The sequence below is a fragment of the Pinus tabuliformis genome, chromosome 9 (assembly GCF_031772625.1).
Source record: "Pinus tabuliformis cultivar Carrire ecotype Pingquan chromosome 9, CPIR1, whole genome shotgun sequence".
Taxonomy (NCBI): Eukaryota; Viridiplantae; Streptophyta; class Pinopsida; order Pinales; family Pinaceae; genus Pinus; species Pinus tabuliformis.
Genome location: NC_142307.1, coordinates 1,240,425,386 through 1,240,427,603, shown reverse-complemented (window position 1 = coordinate 1,240,427,603; position 2,218 = coordinate 1,240,425,386). Strand labels below are relative to the sequence as shown.

At 37.5% G+C, this 2,218-nt stretch overlaps 1 protein-coding gene across 1 annotated transcript; it reads left to right on the top strand.

The window, feature by feature from the left end:
• Positions 1–201: 201 nt before the first annotated feature.
• On the top strand, positions 202–1,693 carry LOC149153052 (uncharacterized). Its single transcript, XM_089445278.1, has 4 exons — positions 202–372; positions 511–635; positions 772–976; positions 1,065–1,693. Exons 1-4 carry the CDS (start codon positions 279–281, stop codon positions 1,226–1,228), a joined length of 588 nt encoding a protein of 195 aa, XP_089301404.1. The 5' UTR covers positions 202–278; the 3' UTR covers positions 1,229–1,693.
• The last annotated feature ends 525 nt before the right edge of the window (positions 1,694–2,218 follow it).

The window sequence follows — 2,218 nt, the reverse complement described above, 5'->3', positions numbered from 1 at the left end:
TCGTTGATGCTGTCACAGACCTGAGAGCCACAGCCCTACTAACTTCGCCGTGATTTGTGGAGGAAAAGAGCATACCTGTTCCATACGTCAAAAATACTCTTTCGCTTGTTGCCAACTTTGAAAGACTCATCCCCGCTATGGCCTGACGCTATAATAAATACATCATTTCATTCTCACTCTCAGCCACACCTGCAACCTCACTGACGATAAAGAGCTCAGCTGATTGGGTTGGTTTTTCTCAACAGAGCTCAGAGCCAGTGTATTGTCTCTCAGTAGAGATGGCTTTTACCGAACCCATACATGCTGCATGCCCATCCTCCTGCATATTTTCCCTCATCATATTCATAGCCATTACCGTGCATGGAGTGCAGAGTGCGTTCTTTGATCTCTCTTAGTGTTGTTCTTGATATATCATTTCCTTACAGTTTGTAATAATCATTGGATTAATCATAGAGGTCTTGCAGGCATCACATAGTTAATATCTTGGGGTGCTGTACTGTATGTGTTCAGGCGCCATTATCAAGTGCGAGGAGCTTCCTGTGGAACTCTGCGCTTTCTCTGTTTCCTCGTCTGGTAATAGATGTGTGCTCGAGAAGGATGTAATGAATGACGGCACCTTGCAATATCAATGCCAGGTACCTTTTGATTGTCGACGTCTTCAATCATAAAATCCTCAGATTACACAACTAGCAGTGTTAGTAGATACGTTATTAGAGATGATCATAATTTTTTTGAAAGACTAACAATTATTGCGCATATATATATCATTAGTCATCGGTTGTGATGGTGGAGAAAATGGTGGGATGGATCGAAAGCGAGGAGTGCGTAAGTGCGTGCGGCTTGGAACGGATGGCTGTTGGAATGTCCACCGATTCTCTACACGAACCGCAATTTAGTACCAAGTTTTGCTCCTCCAAGTGCCGCCGCAATTGCCCCAACATCGTCGATCTGTATGTCAATCTCGCTGCAGGAGAAGGTGGGTCCCACAGATCCCCTTTCTTCTGATCTCAACCATTCATTTTAAGTATTTACATAATAATAAATTTGAGGCATAATTTTGACAGGAATATCTTTATCGAGCATGTGTGACTCTCAGAAAAGCAGATCCGGCAATGTGATCAAGAAATCGGAGTCCGATTTGTCCAAGGCAAAGTCAAGCATCCGTTCCAAATCGTCTGAATCCCCGGATCGAAAGGCAACCACAAAACTGAGTCGGAAGTTGCTGTAATTGAATTCCCATGCTTCGGTAGATCATTAATATTGGTAATTGCATGGAGAAATGTACAATTAAACATAGTTACCAAATTCGGTCGAATTGACCGAAAAAATTTCAATATTCGGCAGTTCGATTCAGTTCTTCGATTAATACGCCAATTCAAGTTCGGTATCGGATATTGGGTTCACGGATCAATACAGGAGGCAGAGCAGATTCCCAATCAGAATTATTAATTTCTTGTGGCCACTGTAATTTTCAGACTCTTCCGGATCTAGGAGATGGCATACTGTTACCCATTAATGAAGGTTAACGCTGGTTGATCTTTTATACTATGAGATTTTGCAAAGTAGATTCCTAAATCTGCAATAATTTATAGCTTATGATGTATAACAGAAGCTATAGATTAGGCTATTTAGAAAGAGGAGTTTGTAAAGTAGAGTATGAGCATATGTAAATATCTTTCAAAAAAGATAAAACTTACGCACACTAATATGAAGAGAAATTGCATTAACATAGATTTTTCATCTCTTTATCATTATGTTTACATTCTATCGCACAGAAAATACTATTGTCATTTATCCTTTGTATATCCTCGATCTATTCATTTATCCTTTATGTGTGATATGTAACTTATAAATTTATAATTTGAAAATATGTGTAGTATATTCATCAAATTTTAGAAAAATCTGGGAAAATTTTTGTTATCTTTTTGGGTGGATTTTTTTATTCAAAATTTTGGAGTATTAAATGGTAATATTTAATATTTTGTATTATAAAATAGAATTTGGTTTGATTGGGTAAATGGGTAATTATTAGGTAGTTACTAAATGAGGTAAGAGTGTAAAAATACCCATATATCCCAGTGTAAGATTTAAAAGATTTTTATTTAATATTTTGCTGAGGCTTGAAGAGAGACTTTTGAACTTCAGTAAAATATTGTTTTTTAAGACTAGGGTTTATATTCACATGAGTTATGAGCCACCAAAGCTTGATTTGAAGAGC

What these genes read in the sequence shown, in the direction of transcription:
- LOC149153052 (XM_089445278.1), top strand. Translation starts at nt 279, where the DNA reads ATGGCTTTTACCGAACCCATACATGCTGCATGCCCATCCTCCTGCATA. An exon ending in TACCGTGCATGGAGTGCAGA is followed by an intron (nt 373 to 510) that starts GTGCGTTCTTTG and finishes GTATGTGTTCAG; the next exon opens with GCGCCATTATCAAGTGCGAG. An exon ending in CCTTGCAATATCAATGCCAG is followed by an intron (nt 636 to 771) that starts GTACCTTTTGAT and finishes ATATATCATTAG; the next exon opens with TCATCGGTTGTGATGGTGGA.